This window comes from Acanthopagrus latus, chromosome 20 (assembly GCF_904848185.1).
Source record: "Acanthopagrus latus isolate v.2019 chromosome 20, fAcaLat1.1, whole genome shotgun sequence".
Classification (NCBI taxonomy): Eukaryota; Metazoa; Chordata; class Actinopteri; order Spariformes; family Sparidae; genus Acanthopagrus; species Acanthopagrus latus.
Window position 1 is genome coordinate 7,972,825 of NC_051058.1, and position 25,993 is coordinate 7,998,817.

General features: G+C 42.3%; 1 protein-coding gene across 1 annotated transcript; it reads right to left on the minus strand.

The window, feature by feature from the left end:
* Positions 1 to 1,696: 1,696 nt before the first annotated feature.
* On the minus strand, positions 1,697 to 21,618 carry ubald1a (UBA-like domain containing 1a). Its single transcript, XM_037080343.1, has 3 exons — positions 21,228 to 21,618; positions 20,436 to 20,495; positions 1,697 to 4,143 (listed from the first exon to the last, which is right to left on the minus strand). The coding sequence occupies exons 1-3, from the start codon at positions 21,333 to 21,335 to the stop codon at positions 3,820 to 3,822; spliced, it is 492 nt and encodes a 163-aa protein (XP_036936238.1). The 5' UTR covers positions 21,336 to 21,618; the 3' UTR covers positions 1,697 to 3,819.
* Positions 21,619 to 25,993: the final 4,375 nt, after the last annotated feature.

Here is a 25,993-nt window from a genome sequence, read left to right on the forward strand (position 1 = left end):
GCGTGCGTGTGGACAGCTGGTGTTTGTGTTTACATCTACGGAGCCGTGGATTCGGGGAGGCGAAAAAGATAGCAAGTGGCCGCGGAGCTGAACTCCCTCTTTCAAAAGCTTTTTCTCCTCCGTTCGGGGCTTTCATCCGTGGCCCTCGTCGCTCCGGAACATCACAAGGATTTCTAAGTTCTCAGACACAAAAAGAGAGAGAGATCGAGAGAGGTTTGTGACTTTGTAGTCTGGCTGGGTGGCTGTGTTAAATCTGCCTGGCTGAGAGGTAACTAGGCGGGAGATTACAGTGCATCCATAGTATCCCACTGTCATTATTTACCACACTGCTCTGGCTCTGGTGTCTCTAGTTCGCTCACTCCTCACACATAACTTTATGTCTCGATCAGGCGGCAAACTGAGAAACTTGGACTGAAAAATGAAACCAACGCAGAAGTGCTACAAAAACGCAGCTTCTAAAAATGGCCACTTAAGGCTGTCTCCAAAAGCAAGTATATATTATCAACAACGAGGGGCAGCCTATCACCGGAGTAACTGCTAACTGTATTCTGTTCATACATCCGAGACGTTAGTTACTGTTGGCTCAGTTAGCAAAAGAGCGAGACACACAACCAGGGCGTTCACACCACTTGCGCAGCAGCTTTGGATCAACGTTTTCAGACACAGAGCTAGCTGGTTAGCATTGACTTCAGTGGATATCTCCACAACATAATACATAAATGACATTCTTCCAGAATTTCGGTCAATTTTTGAATGCTCTAAACTATGCTGCACCTTTACGGCTCCAATGTTAAAATGCCTGTTGTTACAACAGAAATTTCAACCTGTTTATAGCCTGGAACTGAAAAAAAAATGGTAATTTAAGCAATTTTTTTTTTTTTTTTTATTCACGCCAACTGTACGGGGGACACATTTTTATGTAACTGATATTAACACTTGCGCATAATTAATGGTGTGGCTGCTTTAAGCGACACCTAACTTTCTAGCTAGCTATCTCGCTAGTTGCTGACAACTAGCAAGATGACAACTAGCCATCTTGCTAGTTGTCAGCAATGCATCTCTATCATGTTTCCAATAAGGGTAAAGCTGGATACAGCTCTGAAGGCAGAGTCTGTTAATTCCTATTAAAGCTAAGTGCCGCAAGAAGGAAAATAGTTTTGCCTAAATTAACCTGTCCTTCACATAGCTTCTGGATTGTGCTGCCCACTGAGTGTGCACACAAGAGACTTTCACCAGCAGAGAGGCTAGCGTTCATTTCAACTCAACACTAACATGAATGGGGGGAAATAAAATAACAGAATCGTGTTACTTTCCATGTTATCAGGTCAGACAGCTCAAATTGTGATTTGTGGGGCGGTGACGCTCAGATACTTTAATTCAACGTTTTACAGTCGCTTCTTTCATAATGTAATCTTATGGGGGAAGTTTCTTTGGCCCAGTGTGCATCACTGGATGTTGCAATTACAGGGTCTGGCCGTAATGACATACTTGATTCAAAGCCCAGCGCTGTTCCGCGGGGATCGGGAACCACCAAACCGAGCTTAACAAGGGCTCATCAGAAACCAACGAGTGACGTCATGGAGACCACACTGATGTCTTCTTCTACAGTCTCTGGTCTTCCTCAGGAGACCAAAGGACACTTTCTATGATAAGCCTCATATTCAGCTTTACAGCCAATACTCACACACTGCAGTGCTGATTAGGTTGACATACAATATTTATTTAGGTTCACAAAAAATGATAAGTTAATTATCAGGTAGTCCACAAATATTGTGGGAATGGTCTCATACAGCCATACAAGTGGGGAAACATACATGAGAAACCATTTAGGAACAGGCCCACCCAGAGACGCTCTGATTTAACCAAATAAAAGTATGAAGCATGGAAAAAAGGATGAACTCAAACATTAGTTTAGTCTAAATAATAAAAAGAAAGTTGCTTATTTATTCATTATTATATCCATGATTTCCCCAATTATCTTTTTTTTTTTTAAAAAGACCTTCAGCTATTCAAAATATCTCTTCTTACTCTCTCCTTTGTTATCCAATGGAAAAATAATCCAAACAGGAGAAATTAAAAAAGGGACAGACCCTGCATTTAAAATATTGCCATATATCAGGGTCATCCCTGAACTGTCCCTCAGCAGTATCAATGGACCAGGGACCGGTCGAAAATCTAGAGACCTAAATGTTGTAAAAACCCCTCAGAAGTACAGTTTCTGAGGGTTTATATATACTGTATATCTGGAAGTAGTCTGTAGTGTCCCCAAATAGCCTGTGGTGGGCTTCCCGAAGCTGCCCCACACCCATTTTCTTCTTTGTTTCTCTTATCTAACAAGACATTTCATGAGAAACTCTCATCTATTGCATTTCTATTAGCTTTGGGATTGAGACCCACCACCCCACCCTCATCTTCAGCTCCACACACCCCGTCCCATAAACATGTCTCGACCTCATGTATGTTTGCTACAAAAGATGTTACACGTTATGAACACATCATGCAAAGTGGCAATCCTGTTTACAAAGATGGAGTAGTCGTGTTTTTCTTCTTTTTTCTTTTATAATCTGTAGCCATTTTAGCTGCGGTTTGATTCACTCCTTCCAAAAAAACCAAATCAACCTGAAGTCCCACCCATTTTCAAAGCCACCTCCCTTAACCACTCAACAAAAAAAAAAAAAACAAAACAACAGAACAATTAGCATTTATAAACGATATTATATTAAACCATGATTTTCTCTTTTTTTTTTTTCTTGTAATAACCCAAATCTCCAGAAAAAAGTGGACAGTTGTAGTCGTGAGTCCAGGTTTGAAAACTGTCAGGAAAGAGCCATTGCAGCAAGGATTGGTTAGCATAAACCAGAGTCGGCTGCTGCCTTTGAGAAAAAACCTTTAAAAACATGTCCTGCGGCGGCGGCGGTGGCAACGGTTGGTTTAAGAAGAATCCCTGATTGGCTGAAAGAAGTCAGGTGACCACCAGGTGAGGTAAGAAAAGTCCCACCTTTGAGGATGGGGATGACAGTATGGAGGTGTTGCCTCTAAACTCTAATGTGTGTGTGTGTGTGTGTGTGTGTGTGTGTGTGTGTGTGTGTATGTATGTATGTATGTATGTATGTGTGAATATATATGTGTGTGTGTGTATACATTTTTTTGATTACAAACCGACCACCCGCTCACATGCGTACACACTCACACTCAAGTGCGTGTTGAATTTTTTTTTTCTCTTTGAGTCAATCTCAAACACTGCATTGCAAAAGTCCCTCTCTCCTCATGCAGCACAGACAAGTTGCAGAAATGCCGGCGGCAAAAAACACCGGTTCAAACAATGGAGGAAAAAAAAAAAGTACTAAACGAAGAACTGAAAATTAAGTTTGCTGCCTTAAATGTCCTTGAACGTCACAGAGAATCCTTGGGCGTGACAGTTGTTTTTTTTTAATTTCCATTTTGTTTTTTGTAAGTTCATTAATATTTCTCTTATCTATGCATTTACTTAGGAAAAACTAACAAAGATTTTCAGTTGCTCTCTTATTACTATGTGTGTGCGTATCTTTTTAGTTTTTTTTTGTGTATTTTTGTATTGACATTTGCATTGGTTTTTCTCCTCTTCTTAAAATGTCCACGTTGGGTTTTTCTTGGTTTGCGTAGTTTTTCCGTCTCGTTCCACATCCTTTCATCCTTTTTTGGAAAAAAAAAGACCAAAACCCGAATTTCTACCTTTTATCTCCTCCCTCCCTCCCGGTCATTATTCACCCCCTCCCTCCGCCCATTTTCCCTCCCTTTCCTGAAGTGGAAGGGAGATATTTTTCAGTCCTGTGCTGCCCTTCATCTCTCGGCCTCCATCGCTACGCTAGCCTTCTGCTCAGCGCCCGCGTGGGGGTTCACGCCTGTGGGCCAGGCGGGGCAGGGCTGCATGGGGGGTTGCCCCTGAGTCCAGAGTCCCTGTGGAGGTTGCGGCACATTAGGTACGTTTGGTGAGACCCCCCAGCCGCCGACCTGGGGGGGCGGGGGTGAGGTGGCCATGGAGGCCGCCATGGGACTGCCACCGCTGCCGCTGTTGAAGCTCTCGGACGCCTTCAGCCGGGAGAACATGGTCAATGCATCCGGGAAGTTGGGGGGCGTCGCTGGTGTGTTGGCTGGGGTGCACATCTGAGAATGAGGAGGGACAGAGAACAATGAATGCACGTACACAACACCTCTACTCATACTGGAACCATTATAGATCTATTGACGATAGTTTGATTAATGCACCTATTTTTTTCTTTGCCATCTGTGGTAGTAAATGAAGAGTCTGTGGGTTTTGGACTGTTGGTGGGACTCAAGAAACAATATGAAGGTGTCAAATTTGGCTCTGGGAAATTGTGATGAACATTTTTCCACACATCTTTGACATTTCATATACTTACAGATAATCAAAAATCAGCAGATTAATTGATAATGGAAGACGTGTTTGTTGTAGCCCTAGTTTAGCCACTAACATGTCAAGTCATCTAGTTCAGTTAGCAACGTCTGATTTCTGCAGTAGAGCTGACAAGATAAGCTGATAAATCAAAACAAATCCATTTTGATGATAAGTTGAGTCATTTTTCAAGCACAAACACCAAGTTAACGGTGTCCAGCTTTTCTCAAATGTAAATACTGGCTAGTTTTTTGGTCTCCTCTGATGGTAAATTGAGGTTGATCAGATAGAACAATGTGAAAATGTCACCATGGCTCTGGGAATATGTTGCTTTCACCATTTCTTTATTATTACTTCTCATTTTTTTGGCATTTGAGTATAAGAAACAATTAATTTACACAGGAAAAATAATCAGCAATTTTCTGAGTTCTGACACCGAATATGTTGGGAACTTACTGCTTTCCTCTGTGGGTTACAGTCTACTTGGGGGATTATTCTGAAGCTGCATCTCTGCATTACTGAGACCTTTATCAGTGGACAAACTGGAATCTGTGGTTCTTCCCTTTACACAATGATAAACTCCAATATTGCTGTAATGGAAAAACCATGTTATGCTGTCCTATTATCTCCAAGAAAAATAGGTCTACACCAACAAACAGAGTTACTGCAGCCATGTACGTTACAGGTCAGATCTCAAAGGAAGTTCTCAGCCGTGTTTAAAAGCAGACATCGGTCTAAAGAAGGCAAACTGCTGTGTATAACTGAAGGGAAAGTTAGGGGAATCCCAGGCACTCTATGCTTCCCCAGAGGGTCCCGATGATGACATTACAGTCCTCTGTTTGCATCCACTTCCTGTTTCAACAGCAATATAACGTCCAGGACTTCCAGACTACAGAAAGGTGGTTGCACATACAAGCAAACTCACACAACAAGTCCTTTTGGCTTCACTATATCCCCCTGTGCTCTAACCTGCTCTGACCCTCCTTTGTGGCAGCACCGTTATTGTTCTGCTGCCAGGAACACACACACACACACACACACACACACACACACACACACACACACACGCACACAATACAAACGTGTGCCCAAAACAATAATGAACCTACCACCTTGCAGCTAACATGCCATGTGAACGACATGTTCAGCTGCTCAGAAATAGTAAGCCTTCATCCTCATCGCTGGTCCGCTTCCTCCTCTTTGTCCCTGTCCATTTGTAACCAGGAAAACAACAAGTACCTGCTGTACTCCACAGGGAAGCAGAGGTGGAGCGATGTTTAGCCAGGAGGCTTGTCCTCTAAAAATAAGATCCCGGGCTGGGAGGCTAACAGGGCAGGCGCCTACATGACAAAATAACCCTGGATCACCTGGATCTAAACAATGGAAGAAAACTGCTTGGCAACTCCCAGGATTAGGACTGTGATCAACACATGACAGAATCATAAATCAGATTCATATACTGTGATTCATATATTCTTAAAGGGTCAGTTCACCCAAAATTCTAAAATGCATATTTAACCTTGTACCTGTAGTGTTATTTATCCATCTAGATTGTGGTGTTGTGAGTCACAGAGTTCTGGAGATATCAGCCTAGAGGTTACTGTCTTCTCTTGAATATAATGCAGCTAGATGGCTAGTGCCAGAACATTTGTTTTGTAAAAGTCATCAACAATGTCTCTTACTTGGTTACTCAAGATAACCTATAGTCCTTGTTGTGAGCCGTTGAAAGATTTTCTTCCTACACCACTGTACAGAAGGAAGTGTGTCTACTCAGCTAACTAAGCTAGCTAACATTACAGCTCCACCATGGAGAATGATCGTGAGCCTAGATGCTCATTTCCCTCTGTGATACAGTTAGGGGGTGTTGTTCAGAAGACAGAAAACAGTTCTTACTAGGGCTGGGCAATATATATCGTAATGGTTATTATATCATTATATCCTGATATGACAGTGTTGTCTTTTCCCTGTTTTTAAGGCTGCATTACAGTACAGGAATCTAATTTCCTGAATTTATTGACACATTGCTGATGATTATTTAATGTAATTAATGCAATTGTGTTGGTAGTTTGAGAAAGTATCCTCCTAATTACATTTTGTGGATTATCTTGCGTAACCAGGTCACGACTTCTAGAAAGAGACATTGCTTTGGCTTTTTGACACCCTGGGCACCAGAAGTTCTGTGCCATCTAATTTGAGATGGCACAGAGAAGAGAAGAGAAGGCAGATATATCAAGAGATCAAGAGAAGGCAGATATATCTGAAACTCCACAACTCACCCCATACAATCTAGATGGATAAATAGTGCCACAGGTGTCCAGACAACGCTGTCTACAGATTCAGGTCAAACGTCTCTTTCTGTTTTAAGGGGGGTGAGTTTTCTGGAAATGGGAGTCACTGGCTCCATGATTCAACGTTGAGGAACAACAGCTGCAGTCACACATGGATACTGGACAAAGTATGTTCGCATGCTGAAAAGAGTGGAGAACAGCTGGAAAACAACATTCCCCTCACTGACAGGCAGAACTCAGGCTGACCCGCGCTATCTGGATCCATCACCCAGAATGCTCAGTGTGTGACACGCTGCCTTTAGCGCACAAGCAGCCTTCAGAAAAACAACAAAGGTGACAGGAACACCTCTCCTCCCTTGGGGTGTAATCGGATCGCATTGCCCGCTAAAAGTGCTGTGGCCTGCAGGTTATAGCCCCGCGTATGTACAGTCCCGAGCCGGGGCCGAGGTAAACTTTTCTCCGAGTCGCACACTGTTTTGAAAGGTGAGTGTGTGTGCTCTGACAGGAAACGCTGGCTCATGTCTCTGGCTGTTTCCTGTGGTAAAGAGACACCCTGGAATGCTGAAGTAACCTCTGTGATCCTTCCTGTTCTTGGCGAGGGAGGCTGCTGGTTGGATTTGTCCGACCTCGTGATCAGCCGAGGGTCCATGTGACTTGTGTTCGCGCAGGAAACAATAGCCTCCTGCCTCCTCGGAAAATGAGACAGAAAATGCTGACACGTGACCTTTAAAGACGGCAAATGAGGCCTTCGCATCAGACTTACTCATCTATACACTCCTACACACCTGCAGTCAGCCAGGAGACTAAAAATGTGACTTATTTTTGCTTCATATTTAACCAAAAACGTGAGAGATGGGGGGGGGGCTGATGACAAAACCACGCCAGCGTCTCACAACTGCCCACCTCACACTCCTCCACTCATAAAATAACACCACACACCTCTAAGTGTCGGCATGTGTGTCTGTCTTTGCAGGGGACCTTGGACGCAGACAGTATCGACCCACGGGGAAGAGGATCTGGTCCAAAGACACAGCAGCTGTCTTTTCTCTGCCAGGCTGTCTGAGAGTGGATCTGACCGCTTATCGGACACTGATAGAAGCTTCAACACAGCCCACACCAGTCAGTGAGTAATCACTGATGATCCAAAGAAACATCATCAGCCAGACAAATGAGCCACATATATGGGAAATGCATCACGTGACCTGCGGAGGCATAAACTCTGCATGGTGTCCTACACTGAGATTAACGTGCTGCTCTGGTGCAGCACACAGAGGAAGCAGGTTACTGTGTGATTTCCCCTTGTGTGCATTAAGCAGCCTAGTCGCAGATTAACTCTCGCTGCAGACCGAGAGTCAAATCCAATTGGCTCCTGACCAACAGACGAAGCACGTGGGCCGCAGCAAGAGAGTTAATATTTCATTTAAGGGAGTCACTACCTGTGTGTACACAGATACACACACACACACACACAAACAGACAAAAATAGCAGACAGTATGTAGTTGCATCGTGCATACATCGTAAAAGAGATATGGACCAGAGGCACGTGAGGCACACTGGAGATATGTGCAGCTCAGCTCTGGATGGGGTTCGTTGTAGAGTTGCAGAGATTATCAATTTAATTGCTACCGATTTTAATTGATTAATGGGTTTGAGGATTTCTTTTTGCAAGAAATAAAGATTCCAGCTGCTCAAATGTCAGTATTTTATGGTTGCTTGTTCAATAAATGACAGTAAACCGAATATCTTTTGATTATGGACGAACAAGTTATTTCAGGACGTTATCATGGGCTTTGGGAAACATTCATTGACTGTTTTTTTTCACATTTAACAAGTAAATCAATTAGTCAAGAAAATAATCAATACATTATCATTAGTTGCAGCCCTATTTATTTGAGAAAAACAGGCTGAAAGGAAATCAGTTCATTTGGGATCAACAAATTTCTAGATTTTGATTAAAAAGCGTGTGCACAATGATCTATAACTGTGGGTTTAATAATAAAAAGATCTGTTGTTCATCTGCGAAGAATTAGTGTTAGCTGTGGTCTAATGACAAATGCACTGAACCAAAACTGTGTACATGAAGGATGACACAAATATGTTCCTCGGAATTATGTTGTTTAATTTATCTAACAAGCAAAGATGTTTATGTGCCCATTTAAGAGCTGGTATCTTCCCACTTTGTTCTATGCACTCTATAAATGTTTTCTTCACCATGTAACACTTTGTAATAAAAACAGAATGCATGATGACGGAGTTGGCCGTTCACACATGAAACATTTAAAGTAGCCGGTTACTTGGGGACGGACTGAAGATGAGGGAGAGGGAAAAGGTCACCAAAAAAGGAAATTTCAGCCATTATCTACTCACCCCCATGTCCACAAAACACTTCTGGAGCTTCATAGCAAAACAGCATCCTCCTAAATAACTCAAGTAGATGAGGACTTGTTTTACATCATTAAAAAAACACTCTCTACAGATTGTCCGGCATAATCCAAGTTTCTGGAGTGTCTTAACATCATTTTTGGATCTTGGGGCTACTAAAGACTTGGATGGCTACAGACAAGTTGTATGGAGCCTTTTTATTTTAATTAGCTACATTGTTTATTTACGTTTTAAAACAATTCCCCATCTACTTTAGTTGTTTAGGAGAATCCTGCAATGCTGTTTTGGTCTGAAGGTCCGGAAATGTTTTATTGACAACAAGATATTTTTGAGCAGCCCTCTCAGTTGGGAGGGGCCATATGTAAAAATGCACAAACAGCAACCATATGTGACTCCTTCATGCACCATCAGGAAAAATCTGTATGCAGATACAGTATTAGATAAATATACAGCAACTGGGCAGGAATGGATGCATTTGAGTTCAGTGATGTTAAGACAGCACATGAGGAGGTCTGGTGAGGTAAACCTTTTTTTCCAAATCGAGGTTACTGCGACAGTTAATTGTCTGTCTCGTCTCTAAAAACACCGTGGGATGTAATTCTAGAAGAGTCAGCTCAGTTCACCCGAACAAACGGCTGTCTGTTGGCTTTGTTAGCTGGTTAACGACCAGCGTGATGAAACATTAAAGATCAAGTCAGACTCGCAACAGGAACAGCGCAGACATTTACTGTCGTGCTGTTCCTCTTTGGTCAAAACTGTTGAGACACACAAGCGGATGTTAAAAGCTGTTGCTGTATCAAGGTGGGGATGATGGGCTCTGTGCATGCGTGTGGGACTGCAAAAAGTGTGTTACAGCAGTGAGGTCTAGACGTGTATTCATGATACAGATGGAGAGACGTGGGGAATAACAGACAGACAGCCAGAGCCAGTTTGTGTTCAAAACAGAGCCAACAGAGAGGGGTTGCCATGGGGACAGCTGGTTATGAGGAAGCAGCAGAGATCTTGTTGACGGGGCCATGGCTGAGGCAGGAGCGGCTCTGTGGTCGCGCTGGCCCAGCCTGTCCTCAAGTGTGTTTGCTGAGCCCGGCATGAGGAACGCATGGCTGACAGGCAGCGACCACTCTAAACATGCCTGGCTTCATCCAAAAACCTTCAGCACTCCTCTGTTTGTGTACATCTGCGAGTGTTTGTGGACAAACACACACATTCCTCAGACATATCGTGTGTGTGTGCGTTTGTGTGCACGTGCCAGGCTGAAAAGAGGATCTTTCTGTGCTCTTGCATACTTGTGCAGAGGGTCCAGTTACATCTCGCGACCCCAGCTGACCTCCCCTGTGTGACGTTTACCTCGGTGCAGCAACCATACACTCACATTCATCTCATTTCAGGCTCTCTGGATGTTTTCCGTGCAGCTGTCACAAGAATTAAAAGCCAGATTTTTTCTGATAATGTCATCAGCTTGTTTTCATTAACTTGTGTTATAATAGACCAAAAGTCAAATTCAGGTTATACTGAGAAAGTCATAGTTGCCAAGGCACAGCTAATGTTGGCAAAAGGAAATACACAGAAGCACGTAAACATTTTTACTGTATTATGCTTGTTTCTTAAATGCATTAATCTAATCTCACAATGTCCACATTTTTGAAAAACAGTACTAACACAACTTCTCCCTCTCTATGATTTCGTCAGCTGTGAACGTAAATGTGAACCTATGATGCGTCTGTTTTCTCTCCCTTCTTTATCTTTCTCTCACTTCCCACTCCTTGTCTCCCTCTCCCTCCAGTTTGCGGCTTGTTGCGTACAGTTCACACACTCTTCGTCAGCGCGAACAGCAAACTGTGCCGAGAGATCTGTGAGACGTGATAATCACAGCAAAGCATGCGGCCTGACATCCACAGGACCACAGTGTTATTGGAAATTAAGTTTCTGACTGTAATATAACATTTAAGTTTCTGTTCTACATGGTGTATATTAAACATTAAGTGCTTGGACATTTGATTTACTGATTTCTAAATGTTAAGTGACACTTGTCTCACTCTATAAACAAACTACTTTTTAGCCAATTTCTAAACTTCATAAGATATGGAAGCAATCAAATTGAAATTCTGGATTTGGGGTATTATTCAAAACAACACGTTGACAGGAATTGGTCAGAAAATGTTGCTTCACCAAGTCTTGCAAAATAACACATGGTGCACAACTGCAAAAACAAAACGAGGTGGGAGCACGGAGCCACCGGGCATCAACACTTCAGCATCTTTATTTGGTCAATTGTTGAAGCCTCGGGCGAGGTATGGTGGTACACTCAGCCTAAAATGTTTAGTTACACACAGTGAAATATAGTCTATTTCCATTTCTACGTGTTTTCAGACTTTCTGCTGCTAGCTACCATCATTTCAACCTTGCTCAAATAAAATGTATTATTATTATTCTGTTTGTTGTTTAGTATCTCAGAATGTATTGCCCAAAAGGTCTGCATCTGATGTTTTCTTCATGGTCAGGGGTCTGGAATGATGGTAATAACAAAATAACATTTAATCAATTAATTGATGTCAGATCTGTCACATCTTAAGACATTTAACTATTACATAATGCTGCAGAGAAACAACTTGAAGCTTATCAGAATTACAAGGACAAGAAATGTGTGAATTTGCTGATAAAAATAAATAAGAATTTCTTATTTTACTTAAAAAATATTACTTACCTTATTTCTTAATTCTACCTATGTAGAAGTGTATGGGGTGTAATTATTTTGGCATATAATTATTCAAAATGTTGTGGTGAAAGAACAAGAAGGTAATAACAGATGTGGGGCTGTGTATTTCAATAAAGAAAAATAAAAAGACAATGTTTTGTGCCAATTCAAGCATAGGTTTCTGAGTTTACGAAATGCATGTGAATACAACATCAAGTCCCTGTCCATGTGTGAGTGAAACTCTAACACAGTAAGCAGAGGACAGAAGCATTCTGTGAAAATGAATAACTCCAAGCATAGTGTTTAATTCATCTCTACTTCAGCACAAACATCTGCCTGCTAGTGTGATGCATAACCTGATGACATTTACTCACCAAATGGATATGGCCACATTTTGAGACTTTTTCTGGCTCAGACATATTCTTACAACTTCATACAGACTCCTATGCTTACGATGAGGCAAGTGTTTTTTTCCCTTCCCTAGCATCCCCTCCCATCCACATTGTGTACATATAGCATTCTTCTCCTTGGCTACAATGACAGGCCACGTTATAATGCTCAACTGACGGGAACATTTTACTCAATGATGATGGTGTCATTATAACTCTGGACAAAGTCAAGAAGCCACTCAATCCATCTGTTCCACTGAAACTGCAATACAGTGCACAGTTAAGGACTATTAAATAGGTATTTAAGGGGTGTAAAGCTGTACAACACTAAAAAAAGGAACATGAAGTCTTTACATCAATTAAGGTTGAAAGGAGTAGCCAGATATGGACAAGAGATGACAAACTGTTGGCTGCATCTAGTGTTGCAACTGGTGTTAAGAGCTGGATGTGTGGGAGGATGCTTAGACTCCAGCAGCATCACGTCTGGACTAGTCCTGGGTGCGTTCATGTCGCGCATGTTTAAAGCAGTTTATATGCATTCGGAAACATTCATTCCTTTTGTTTGGTATGTGGGAACAATGCCAGTCAATCCCTGGCAACACTGACTATGCAGGTCTCTGGTGCTGCAATACAGTATGTTCTGAACAACTTGCATGAACCCACATGGGACCAAAAAGAAGAAGATGAATGTTGACCAAGCCATGATTAGCAAGATAAAATCAAACTTGGCACCCAGATGAAATGAAATGCCTCTTCAGTATATATCAAATCACTGCCAGAGAGCTCAGAGAAGTCCGTCATGTTTTGTTAAGGTTACGGGAACTGGAATTGGATGTTTTGACAACATGCTTCCCAAATATGTGACCTCAACAGATGACGGTTTACCAAAACTCTGTCCAATAAACAAGCACCATGTGGGTCAATGTGACATCCAGAGCCTACTTGTAACCTGGCAGTGAAAGCAGCGATAAACCACAAACAATGACGCCATAAAATAAACTTTTCCATTTATGGATTTTACAAAAGACATACTGATGTGGCTATGGTCGGATATTGCAGATGCTGTGAAACTGTGGAAATGAGGGCTACATGGACAGACAAGACTAATCAGTTAAGAGAGCAAAGGAGTAAAAAAGGATAAAACAGAGAAAGAAAACGTGACACCAGCTGATAGTGAGGGGACAGAATGAACGATAGCCAAGAGAAGGCATTGCTGCATTAGCTGTGCATGAGTCTGCCCGTTAAATGTTTAAACAGGAGAGCTTTTATGTTGTGCATGTAAGCTAGCAGAGCTTTTTATTGCTTTTGGATCTCGAGTTCAGCAGCTGGATCCAGTACAAATATGACCCACTAACAAGTATGGCAACTACGCTAACCATAACAAGGATACTCATGACAATAATAACAATATAATAATAATAATAATAATAATAATACTAAGACATCCTGAAAACGGATTAATTGTGTGTGCGTGTGTATGACTTGTAAATTAAATATCTGGATGTTTCAAGAAAAGATTTTACATGATAATACAAAACTAAAACAAACCAAAACAAAAAGCTGCTCGTTTAAAGGTGAACTGTGTAGTTTAGCCAAAGAAATTTCAATCTAAACAAACTAAATAAGCTAACTCTATTCATTGTGACGACTAAATAAACAAACTGACCTTGAATGACAGCACAAGTTCAAACTGTTTTGCTTTGTATGTGGTGGACCCTGCCACCTTTCTAGCTTCAAAGAGTGTTTCCTCTGAGAACAGAGTGTTTATTCAGTTTTGGAAAAATTATGTTAATTGCCTGATTAATATTGAAAAGACAGAACTCTTACAAATTCTTCGACATATTTTAGAGATACCTAATACCTAACTGAGAGTATAAAACTAAACACCAGCACCTTCATCTATCTGTTTCTACACATCCTGTACGAGCTGCCGTCACATAACTCGTGTAAACACACACACACACACACACCAAAACCAGACAAGCGACTCTGTCTCTGTGTTTTTATTATCCCGTCACACACTACGTTTCCTACACAAACTAAATAAAGGAATAAACAGGTGCTGCTTGGACAATTTAAGTGTCCTCCCCTCCCCTCTTCACCCTTGATCCCTCACTCCTTCGACCTCACCCAGCTTCTAGCAGCTGAGCCCTGAGACTGTGTATGTCTGAGTTAATATTATACACACATACAGAGGAGCATAGTTGGATTTGTGCTCACGAGGGCCTCGGTTGATCATTAGCCAGGCTCTGTTTTCATGTGCACTGTTGTGACACTGTATAATGCAGGGAGGAGAATAAGGAAGAAAAACAAAAAAAAGACAAGAGCGATGACAGAAAAAGAACAGAAACAGAAAGAAAACAGCAACTGACAAAAGATAAGGGGGTTGAGACTGGGTGGTGCAACAGCACACACCGCGCTGGTCACAACAATGGCTAACAGGCTAACAATACATGTTCAGTGGCTCACATGGATCTAGAAAAAGGAGTTTGGCCTGTCGACTGGTAACAGTCTGGCAACAGAAACCACTAGGCCAAAGGTCATCGTGAGGGAAAATAAAACATGATTATGATGCAAACACCGAAGATATCTTTCTCAATCTACACTGTAGATCAAGTTCAACTGTTTTTTTTTTTTTTATTTCACCTCACATGGAACCCATTTATCAGGCTCTCTTATCAGTGTTAGCTTCAAGTTTCACTCTGAACCACGGAACACTTTTATTTGGATAAAAACTCAAATCAAAACTTATCAGAGTTGCCTTCCCAATACACAAACTGAGTTATTGATCTTATAGAGGAGCACACAGAAGCCCATGCAGAGTTTAAAGCTCAAAATCAAACTGGCTGCGTGCTAGAAATAAATTAAAAAATTGTGAAGCTAAGAGAGAGGAGGTTCAAACATGGTCTCAGTGATATGTCAAGGGTCATGAATGTGAACCAGGAAAGCAGGAAAGGGAAGGACAAGGCTTAGGAAGGTGAAAGCGCTGGAATAGTAGGACAAGGTGGCAGAGGGCCACTGTGAAGACGTCCGCTGACCTGAGACTGGCTGCAGCTAACCTGAAATAACAGAGGCCTAGGAAACACAATGTGACAACACTCCTTTATGCAAAAGGCATGGGTCCCATGTGCTGCTTGTGTTTCCTCAGCCATAGGCCTTACCCCTGTTCGTGCTTATGTGTGTGTGTTTGTGTGTACTCAGTGACTCCTAGAATCAGCGTGAAACCCAATCTAACTCAACTGCTCATAAACACATCTGGTCCTCGCAGCCATCCCACATGGATTCCCATTCCCAGAGTCCCTTGAGCCAAAGTTCCTGTGTGCGCCTCTGAGTGTGTGTCGGGGTGTGTGTGTGTGTGTGTGTGTGTTTTTGCGCACGCGCCTTTGTGTGTGGTTAGGGTTCTGGGAAGTCGTGCTCCTGGAAACATGCAGGGCAACACGCTGGAACATGCAAAGCGCAGGCCAATCCACCTCAGATGTGGCTAACTGCTTGGCATGACTGTACGGCATACGGATACAGACAACCACACGGACACACGCTCACATATCCAGGCACAGATACATGCACACCCATTAATAACATTAACCCATCTAGACATGATTAACTTTGAAATCTGAGATACATCACTGTATACAAAAACCCTGTAGATTACAGTGCACTGTACACACGCACACAAAATCATATTTGAAGATACCACCAACGACAGAAAACAAACTAGACTTCAGCTCATTCTGCACTTAATAAGTGTCCCTAAGTAGTAGCTGCAGTGGAGCTGCAACAATTTAACAATTAGTTGTAAAAGGGGCACTATATAATATCTTTACAATATTAATGAGGTAATAACACAGAAATATTTATCTTTTCCAAAACTGACCAAACAAGCTGTAATAAACAAACTCTTCGTTTTCATGACTGAATAAACAACTTGACCATAACAGACAACACAATTTCATACTGTTTTGCTTTGTTTATATTCGGCACAGCCTGCCACCTCTCTAGCTTCCAATAGTGTTCTGGGGATCTTATTTTTTGCCTTATTAATATTGTTGATATCAAAATTCTGTGTCTGAACTTAATCTCCAAAACTGCATAGTGCCCCTTTAAGAAACAATCCTAGTACCGTTTATATACTTCAGTTAGCCTTCCTCCATCTCCTGCAGTGATGATAAACGCACAGAGGCCGAGACAGAGAGAGAAATAGCAGCAGACAGTCGTCCATGTTGTCACATCGTGATTTATGAGAGTAATTATACCTCTGCTCTTCTGCATGGGCACACCACACACTTCAAATCTCACTGGGTTGAGATCTTACATGGATGAGAAAGTTCAGGTTCTAAAAACCTATCTCAAAAGCCACACCCGGACACCAAAACCAAATGTTTGTAGTTACCAAAAACACCCACTCAAGCAGCGCGCGCACACACACACACACACACACTCACACACTCCAACCCTCCTCCTTTCTCCTACTGTGTATTTATATTGCCAGGAAACAGCCTTTAAACAACCTCACGCCCACTTTTATCACTACCCTGCAGTACCCAATACCGTTCTGCTACATCACTGCGCCTCATCAGTTGACGTTGAACGTTGACCTCCATAAAATCCTTTCTTTCATTTTTCTTGTGCGTGATGTTAGTGGAGAACAACAGTCATAGCCCAATACAAAAAAAAAGGTGATGACTGAAACCGTGGAGCTGTTTGGTCATGATTGCTGGTTGCAGCAATGTAGACCATGCCTGGTTGTGCTTAACGCATATATTTAGTTTATATGCTCGTCTAATTAATGAGGAAACAAGAAAGTCAGATCTGCAGAAAGGAAAAAGAACCAGGAGCTAAACCGAGAACTAAAAGTGTTTTACTTTCATTTTTTTTTTACATCAAAATACAAAGGCAAATCCAAGTGAGAACAGGAGGTGGATAAACTGTGGGACTGCAGATAGGATTCACGAGGAAAATATTTTTATTAGCCTGACCTACTAAAAACAACATACTTTTCAGCATCACAGCCCTTACTCCACTCTTCCACAGGGCTGCTGCACGAGGACCACCTCACTAAATTTTTTAACAACCATGACTCTGGCACAAATTACACACATGTGAAGCAGCCTTTGTGGCTTAGGTTAGTTCTTTTCCCTGCTTAGTCACATGATTGGGGGGGGGGGTGTCACATGTTCCCAGACAGCATTAGAAAATCATCCAAGCTGGGCTACTTCCTCCTTCATGGTCACATGAGGATTCATTCATTCACTTGGCTGTCTGTGTACGAGCCCCACATGGAGGGAGATTCATCATGGAAACACCGACATCGGTGTCAACATGTCAGCATTTTTCCTTTCAAATTCATGGAGTGGCACAGTGAGCAACTCAAAGACAGACAGTTACTACACTGTCCAAAAATACTTTCCAAGGAAATCCATTTAAGGCAGCTTTGCTTACAAATGACCAATGATTTCCTGTCTTATTACTCAGCAGTGAGGTGACAAAAGTAGCAAAAATAGCTCAGACTTTATCAAGGCAAATTGTTCAAAAATGCCTTAAAATGAGGTTTGGACATTCCTAAAAAATGTCTGAAAACAAAGAAGGCAAGAGTGCAAAAATATGTGCATGATATTTGATGAGAGGGATCAGCATCAAAACAGCCAGAAGCAACATAAATACAACTTCCACCTCATGTATTCCAAGTATGAGCAAACATGCCGGTGCGTCGCTCTGTTCTGTGAGAGGAAGCCGCTTTGAGAATGATGGTAAAAGAAGAAGATGATGAGGACAGGGAATGATTATAAAATTCTCTGACAGGAAACATAAATGGCTAAGTGAATTCTAGATCCTTCTGCATCTGGAAACAGACAGACAGAGAGAGAGCAAGCAAAGGAGGGACGGAGTGAGAGTGTATAAACTACAGAGAGACGGGCTGCTATGTTTCTAGTTATACCGGCACCCCTCCGCTGTGAAAGGGTCCATTTTGGGCTGGCGTGAGCGTCGCATCTTGTAGGAATGTGTTGCGGTGGCACTGTTTGTAAAAGCAGGGCATGTGGAGGAGATGGCTGGGAGGGGACTGAGCTAAGGGCCTGGGTGTCCATCGTGGGACATAGATGTAACCTTTGTATGCCTAATTTAGGACAAGTGGACAAACTGTTCATCGCTCTCACTGAAAGAGACTTAACATACACACACAACAACAACAATCACAGACTTAAATGTGTGCCTGTGCACAGATAGTAGTCAAAGCACCGGCACTCCCCTGGCTCTGGGATTGCTAGTAAAAGAAAATCATAATGACAGGAGCTTTAGCTAAATCCTCACAGCATTACACAAGACTGTACTGATGAGTGGGTTAACTCACCTCACCATTTAATATTTGATACAGGGTATAAACCTCTGACATACAATGCACAAATTATGAATTAGCAAAGCACATGTGAACAAAATCAGACTTGACTAGGCCTGCAAATCCTCTGCAGACAAGCTTTGTTTAGAGATACAAATGTGTTTCTTAAACAACCGCGCTCTTGTATCCAACATGGTTTCTCTCCCATGATGCCATATTTAGATGGGAAAGTGATTTGGCACATCACGTTCAGCCTCATGCATTGTTTCAGTACCTCAAAAACAATAGAATAAAGCAGTATCCATAAACCAACTGACCTACATGACGTCCTAACCCGCTGCACTGCCAAGAACTGCATGTCTACAGGCTATCTGTTGGGGCCAGCAGGGCTGGGGGTGAGGCTTCTAGCCAAAATAGCGATCTCAAGGATGAGTTGAGCTTGTGTTGTTAGGCAAAACATTATAGCAACAGCATGTGCGACAGAAAATGTAACTTAATGTCGTTCATGTTTAGATTGAGGGACAGAGAGTTAAGAGTGAGAGCGAGAGCTAAGTGGATTAGATCTGTATACCGGTGAACACTGTGGCCTGATAAGCTGCAGGAAGGTTGGACACACTGCCCTACTGTAGTACATTTGTGACACACACACACACACACACACACACACACACACAAAAACTCTGTGCATGCACCAAATGCAGCCGTGTGCATGTAAAGCACGAGAGACCTGCACACATTCTGGTGTATGCAACAAAAGGGAACGTGAACTTGTGATTATGCAAGAACATTTCTGCAACAGTAACATCACAAACACACGTAGATGCTCTGCATCCCGACTTTCATTAGCCGGTGTCTGCGGCAATCAAGCTCATGCCTGTTTGGCAGACAGAACAGCACAGCTCTTGGCAGATTGTTTACTCTCGAAATTAAAGTGAGACATTTCATGAGCTAAATAGAGGATGGAGATGCTCTTATTTACTGCTCTGATGATAAAGGAGGTGTGCCTTTCTTTCTTACAATAAAGCTGTGATAAACATGATTCAGCTTGCCGTGAATCGTTTTGATTGCCAACTACACTGAGGCTATAAACACACACACAGTACAATAAAAATCCCAATCTTGTTCCCTTTCTTCAAACAGCTTGATGGCAGCTTAAAAAAAAAATAATGTCGTCCAAAATGCCCCCACTTCCGCGTCTTCCAGAGGGTAGCTGTTGCTAGATGCTGCCATGCATGCAGCTGCAAACAAAGACTAGTGTGCTGCCAAAGTGGGCTGCTGCTGCTGCTAAAAGCCCAAATACTGCTAGTGTTTCATAATGTTCAACGCCTGTGTGTGTGAGTGTGTGTGTATGCAGAGTCTCCTCCAGCCCTAACGCCTTCCAGTTTACTCTGCTCCAATTTGACTGCCCCCAGAAAATGTGTGTCGTGTCGGGCGGCACCAGCAACCCAAAACAGTCAAATTACTGAGAGGCAACTGCACGGGTGTCTATTTGAGAGAGGCAGCTGTCCTCTTCCTGGAAAGAGACTTTTTTCCTGTCTTACCTTCCTGTAGTTATGCACCTCAGCCAACACAACAAAAAAAAAAAAGAGGAATTTCTTTTATCTGCATTTAGATCCCTTTTTCTCCCACACATTACCCTCTCCCTCTTTCTTGCTTTCCTTATTTCTCTGTCAGTGTGGCTGCTGCGGCTGCATGCCTGCCTGTGTGTTTATTTCTGGAAGCTCACAACATGGCCGACATGTGCTTTGTTATTGTTAGTACAACATCATCCCTCTTGGCCTATAAGGGCTGTTTGGGGCCCCCCCTCCTCCCCTTGTTCCCCATCCCACCCCAAGCAACACATCAGCCTTAAAGATATATTAGCACAAAATCAGGCTTGTTAAAATTATATAAACAGAATAATAAACAGTGTGTTATGATCACCACCACCATCACCTCCTCCCCCCTCGCACTCACCATTTGATGATGATGGCCATATGGAATATTTGTTTCTTGAAAAAAGGCACTGAGGGCAGTCTAAAAAACACAGAGAAAATGAATGAGATTTGGTGAGAGAAGGAGAAGAAAGGGCACTAAAAATAGCTGGGAGGGGGGGGAGCATTTTGTCCGATCATCGCTTGTTTCCGTGCTGATTTTAAAGCCAACAATACAACGAGCTTGCGGGGCGAAGGCAAAAAAAATTTACAAGCTGGATCTATATTGGCTTGACCGCAGACTAAACAATGAAAGTACTCTTTAGTAGGCTAGTCGATACAACACGGCGGTCATCTTTATTGCGTAATCGCACTCGCTGGCCTCGCCTGTACACTGCTGTCATGTGTCGGATTATAGTATTTAATCTGGAGTAAAGTCTAATTGGATATGCTAGCTGGACGCTCTGCCCCACTGCTTTACTGTGCACTCCTTGCAGATTTACTCCTGCTAAAGCTCACACAAATACATAGGTATATCTACTTTGAATGAAGTGAAAGTTATTCTTTGAGAACGGGCCGACTCCTGGCCACCTAAAGGGACACACAGCGAACACCAACGCTTTGTTTTGTGTTGCTCAAAAAGTGTCGAGAGGTGGACAGGCGAGCTCGCGCCGGGGCTAACCTAACGGTCGGTCGGACATAAACATTAGCCGTGTGGCTAACGTTACTCCGCCAACTGTAGCTAACGTCAAAGCCTTGATCGTTTTTATGTTTCTGTTACTTCTTCTTCTTTTATAAGTATCATTATTATCATTATTATTATTATTTTTTTTACCTCGAACTGCCAATGTGCCGCCTGCAAAAGCTGCTTCGCCTGGTCTGCCGCACAACCCGCCGTCAGGACGAACTGGTTAATCATGACTTGATGTTTGAGTTCATCCATTTTCGACGAAGCCCCGTGTCCTACTCGCGGCGACTGGCTCTGAGACAGACTTTCGACCGTTTTTCCTTCTCTTGCTTCACTCTTGTATTCCGCTCCTCTGCCTCAGTCGTCCACCATTACAGCCGGTTGAGCAAACACAAATATTTACTGTAGGAGCGGTAGTAGAAGGATCGCGGCGTGATTGACAGGCGGCGGCGGCCAATCGGGTGAGAGCGTCGCCGGTGGGATTTGTATGCTTCGAGCGGAGGGTCTCGGCTCGGCGTGTTTCTTTACCGACTGGTGCGTGTCCGTTTTTACACTTCAACATACGTTGGACGAAAGTGTTCCATCGCAGTGCGTGCGTTTTAAATTACAACACACACGTGGCGTTGGAGGCGCCGCGGAGGAGGTGAATTCCCACTCGAGTGATCCCACAACGGGTTTGTTTTGGACTACAACTCCCGTGAGCACGCGCTTTGTTTGTAAAGTTCCAGAAGGCAGACTTTTGTGAATGACGGCCGCTCTCGTCCAATTCCCAGGCGCGCTGTGTCACTATCTTGCCAAATATGGTAAACAAATCCACCATCGCCAATTACATCGCTCGGAGTTAAATTAGGGGACAGCCGACAGTCATGGGTGAATATATTCAGAAGCGTCGTGTCTCCTCTGCGCACTTCTCCTCATAAAGCACATCTCCCCTCTCAGTGTGTGTGTGTGTGTGTGAGAGCGTGTGTATCCCATCAGTGCCGCAACTTATCTGCACACATCAGTGCGGACTGCGGCGGTACTACATCCCCATTTTCGCCTTTTGTTGTGTAATAACACAGCGAGCATGGGTTTTCAACTGCAGGCTGCTGCTTTGCTCAAGGACACGACAGAGTGAAGATGTGGGGTCTGAGAGAAGGAGAGTGATGAGTGTAAGAAAAAAACACCCAGCTTCATGCAGACGGCCACATTAAAGGCTAATTACCCTACAGCTATACATTTCTGAAAGTAATGAGCATACAATAATGGATAATTGGTCATTTGTTATTTTAGATGGCAGTCTGGAGAGATAGCAAGGAAGAAGAATGCAGTCATGTGTGCTCACTTACACAAAGGTGGTATTTGTAAGAACACTCTTTATTCTTTATTCTATTTGGATACACACAAAGCTAGATCAAATCAGACAGAGGCCAAGAGGCCATCAGGCTCATACCAAGGACCCGCTTAATTATTTAACATAATTTGGAAGTGCCAAATATCGCACAATAAACAGAACAAAAAAGAAATCACTAGACAATGAACAATGAATGAAAATTGAATACAGTACAATAGTTACACTGAAATTATGTAATTCTTCAAATCCCCCCCACCCCCCTTAGCTTATTATATTTGAGAATAGTCTCCAGCCCAACAATAAATCCCCTGCCTGCACTGATGAAGGGGGATTAGGGTGAGGATGGGAAATATCCAGGCTACTCAAGCAGCAATTTTGAAATAAATAAATAAATAAATAAATAAATAAATAAAATGCAGGGCTCTGTGTAAAATGAGCCCTCTGATGTCAACACACACGCATGCACAAACACACACCCACCGCTCAGAATTGTGGGAAACTGTAAACTGTAAACATCCTTTTATCAATGGCATGTTTGTAGCAGCTGTATGAGAGGAGAGATGGAGGAAAAGGTTGGAAATACTGACACCTAGTGGTGAATAGAAGGGAAGCACAAAATAAAGTTACAATTTACTGTAACACTAGGGGGGAAAGTTGAGGTCATTGACATCCATGGTAATAAAATCATGTTTTTACATGGCGTAAAAACTAGTAAGAGAAACCAATTCACATTTATATTCTAGTGTGACCTTAGATGTGGTCACTCTGGTTAACAGTTGACAATTTGTTTGTTACCTGCAGCTTGTTTCGGTTTTCTTTATGGGCACTTGCCATACCATTTTTCAGATTTCCACTTCAAACTTCCACGTCAAATCCAGGTTTACACAAATACAGAAATCAAGCAGCCAAAATGTCCACTGTGGGCAACTTAAAGAAACAGTTTTTGATAATTGGGGAATATGATGAACCATTAAGATAAGAACATTGGCCACTCTCATGCTTGTACTTAAAGTATGCAGCTATTGCCAGCAGCGAGCTAATGTAGCTTAACACACTGAATAGAAACAAGGAGCTCCCTGTCTCCGCGCGTCTATTTTAAACTCAGGAATGAACAAATTGTATCTCATTTGGTTAATTCACAAAAAGCATGTGGGTTTTTGTTATGTTGTTTCACCCTGTTGTTAGTTTTTGTGTTGAGCTTGGTTAGCCACAATGTCAAAATGGTTCCCTTTAAAACTGGAGCTATGTCTGGACATTTGTGGTTTTATTCCCTAACTCTTGAACAAACCTTGTTGCTTGACATTTTAGCGGAGATGGTCTGTGCTTCTGCATTTTCTTTCTGAGAGTAACTAAGAAGTTTGAAACCACTCTCATGTTTGTACCATAAACATGCCATTATTGCCAGATGGCTAAACTAGCTTGATGCAAAAAGGGAGACAAAGTGAAACAGCGAGCCTGGCTCCGTCCAAAGGTAATAAAATCACCTACCTGCACTTTGTGATTTAACTAATTAGAAGTCATTTGTTAATTTATTAGCCTTAAATCACAACAAATAGCTGGGTTAGCTCCTTCCCCTTGTTTATTGTCTTTGTGTTAAGTGTTATGAGCGAGCTTCAGGCAATAGCTCATTTGTCAAGTACAGAGATCAGAATTGTATAAATCTTAGCTAAATCTCAGCAAGAACCTGAATAGGCATATAGGCTAAATTGTAAAAACTGTTCCTGCCCACAGAAATGATTTTGTCCACACATTCATTTTAATTTTCTAACTGTGAACAACTGTGGATTTTACCTTGTAGCTCAAGAGTTTGCGAGATATGCTCACTTGTTCTTTTTGCTGAGAGTTAGCTAAAAAAAGAAAAATGACAAGGCTCTCATTTTCGTAGACCTACTTTTAATATGCAGCTGTTGCCAGCTGCTGGCTAACCTAGCTCGACACAAAAAGTGGAAACAGGGTGAAACAGCCTGGCTCTGTCCAAGGGTTCCAAAAACACCTACCTGTACTTTGTGAATTAAAGAAACAGGATGTAATTTGTTGGCTGTAACTACAGCACAGAGTCATGCCAGCACCTTTCATGTGCTTCCACTCTATGTGTTAAGCTAACATAGCTAGGTTGCTAGTGATAGCCTCATTTTTACCACACACACAGCTACAACAGTGGTATCAATCTTATTGTACAACCCTCAGCAAGAAACTGAATATAAATATTTGACACAGACAAAGTTTAGGTTTTCCCTGTGTTAATGTACGTGTCAAAAATGAGCTGATTTAAGAACGTTCTAAAACTCATAAAGGGAGAATTCCTGATGTCTGCGCTCTGCACAAGTTTGTTTATTGATCACTGACGCGAAAATATCTTCCACCTGTCCCTAAAAATGAAGTTGTGAGCTTCACAGGAGGGATGAAGTGAAGGGACTAATAGGAAATACATACTGGAGAAACAGTCCTCCTCAGTGGCCTCTTTCAGCCCCATTAGCTGTACTGTAGCAGTATTGTATGTGTGCTCAGTCCCTGCTGTTGGGACAGCCTGGCAACAATAAGAACAGCTGTCCAAACATTTGCCCGTCTCAGCAGCATGCCCTTTGTCAAGAACCTGAACAAACCTGGAAACGTTTTTTTAAAAAAATCAAGCCCCCTTGACGGCGTGCAGCAGCTGGCCCGACGTATCCACGTTCTTTGAGTGTTGCGGCATCATCCATCCTCGGTGCCCTACGTGGAATGCCAGCCCTCGTCAGCGCTCCAAATCTTCAGCAGATGTGTTGACAAAATGTGTTTGGGTGGAGGAGAGATGGCTGGCACTGCATTATGACATATCCTCAGGGCTCAGGAGCAAGAGCCATCATTAATGCATGTGGGCCGCAGCTCTTGTAAAAAATTACTTTCAGGCTCCAGTTGTCAAGTGGCCATGATTTTTTCAGTATACAGTGTTTGACTTACACCGGATCTACCTTTTCTTTAAAGGTGCACTATGTAGAGTTGGGGAAGAAATTTTAATTGGAAGATTTTTTTTTTACTTTTCTATGCCTAAATAAACTAATTAGACAAACTCTATTTGTTTTCATGGCAGAATAAACTGAATAAACAAACTGACCTTAAAGGACAACACAATTTCATTCTGTGTTACTTTGTTTATATGTGGCGGACCCTGACACCTTTCTAGCTGCAAACAGTGTTCTGGGGACCTTATTTTCCTCTGAGGACTGCTTGTTTTTTTTTTAGTCATGGTTACAATAAATATTTCAGTGTACTGTATACTGTAAATATTAAAATTCTACGTTTGAATTTACATCTCCAAAACTGCGTAGTGCCCCGTTAAGGAATGGCAGGAATCACTATACTTAAGTTTTGAGGTACTCATACTTCAGATCAGATGCCAGTGAACATTTTAAAAGTTGACTTTAAAAAAGAAGCACACTTAAAGTAATGCTTTCCATAGGATCTCTTTATCAGATTTCACAGCGTAAGAAAGGACTTCTGTTTGTCTGACATGGATGGTCGCATCTCTCCCTCAACCAGAAAATAAGGCAAACGTACAAGGAGTGGGATGGAAAAGTCGGATATGACATTTTAGGAAAGCCAG